Below are 1,343 nucleotides of genomic sequence, written 5' to 3'. Positions count from 1 at the left end.
TCCGGCGACATTGTAAACTAGCTACTACAACAGTGTAATTCCCTTTGTCCATATTGAAATTGTTTGCCAGCACAACCACTGCCCATTGGGGACAATTAACTAATAATTAGACAGCTAGTTGTAGCGTATGTGTCATGCGTGCCAACGAGCCAGTATATAATAAACTAGAGTACGAAACGTATAGTAGACATCTCTGCGCTGCTAGTAGCTTGCATGTGCATGCATGGCCACATCGTAATCTCCTATATTTTCCTCCCATGACCCTCAAGCTCAGGTTATGTGCCAGCTCGTAGCGCTGCCATGCATATATATTCCTTTCTCCTATCCTACGTATGCCCTCAAGATTACAGCTAAATTTGCAAACCCATCAAACATACCTCATGACGCAGGTCTATGGTTTTTGCTCGTTAGCAAACAAATTAAGCTCCAATAATGGTACACTAGTGGTTGTACATATTTTTCGCAAATTACGGCAAGAGTCAAACTCGATATATCATGACGTGCTTGCACTTGTTGCACTATGTACACTACTCCCTCCGTTCCTAAATATAAGTCTTTTTAGACATTTTAAATGGACTACAACATATGAATGTGTGTAGACATATTTTGAAGTGCATATTCTCACTCATTTTGCTCTGTACGTAATCACTTGTTGGAATCTCTAAAAAGACTTATATTTGAGATCGGAGGGAGTATATCGAAGCATATAAATACCGCCCCATGCAAACCAAAAAAAGCATCACAAGCTAGCAAGCCCAACTACCTCAGCCACAAGCCTAGCCAGTACACTCTAGCTGGCTTCTTGCCTCATTAACATAGCAATGGCCCCGTCCAAGGTCGCCTCTTCCTCGCCCTGAACCTGGTCCTCGTGGCAGCCACGCATGGCTGCGGGTCGTACTGCGGCAACACACCGGCCGTCCCAATGCCAGCCCCGCCGATCGCCGTGCCCCCGCCGGTCGTCCCGGTCCCGACCCCTCCGACGACCGGAAGCAGCAGCGGCACCTGCTCGATCAATACACTGAAGCTGAAGGCGTGCGGCAACGTACTCAACCTGCTAAAGCTCAACCTCGGCGTGCCGACGAGCGAGGACTGCTGCCCACTGCTCGGCGGGCTCGCCGACCTCGACGCCGCAGTGTGCCTCTACACCGCCATCAAGGCCAACGTTCTCGGCATCAAGCTCAACGTCCCCGTCGACCTCGTGCTCCTCCTCAACCAGTGCGGCAAGACCTGCCCCGCTGACTTCACCTGCCCCAGCTGATCCACCGATCATCTATCGATGGATGCATCACAAACCATATGCATCATCGTCATCGTACTCGTCACTGCTTTGCATGTCATACGCA

The 1,343-nt window shown here is 49.8% G+C and overlaps 1 protein-coding gene across 1 annotated transcript; it reads left to right on the top strand.

Annotated features, from left to right (window-relative positions):
- The first annotated feature begins 257 nt into the window (after window positions 1-257).
- On the top strand, window positions 258-1,258 carry LOC123177528 (cortical cell-delineating protein-like). Its single transcript, XM_044591222.1, has 2 exons — window positions 258-274; window positions 820-1,258. The coding sequence occupies exons 1-2, from the start codon at window positions 258-260 to the stop codon at window positions 1,256-1,258; spliced, it is 456 nt and encodes a 151-aa protein (XP_044447157.1).
- The last annotated feature ends 85 nt before the right edge of the window (window positions 1,259-1,343 follow it).

Source organism: Triticum aestivum, unplaced genomic scaffold (assembly GCF_018294505.1).
Source record: "Triticum aestivum cultivar Chinese Spring unplaced genomic scaffold, IWGSC CS RefSeq v2.1 scaffold132540, whole genome shotgun sequence".
Classification (NCBI taxonomy): domain Eukaryota; kingdom Viridiplantae; phylum Streptophyta; class Magnoliopsida; order Poales; family Poaceae; genus Triticum; species Triticum aestivum.
This window is presented reverse-complemented; position numbering and strand designations above follow the sequence as displayed.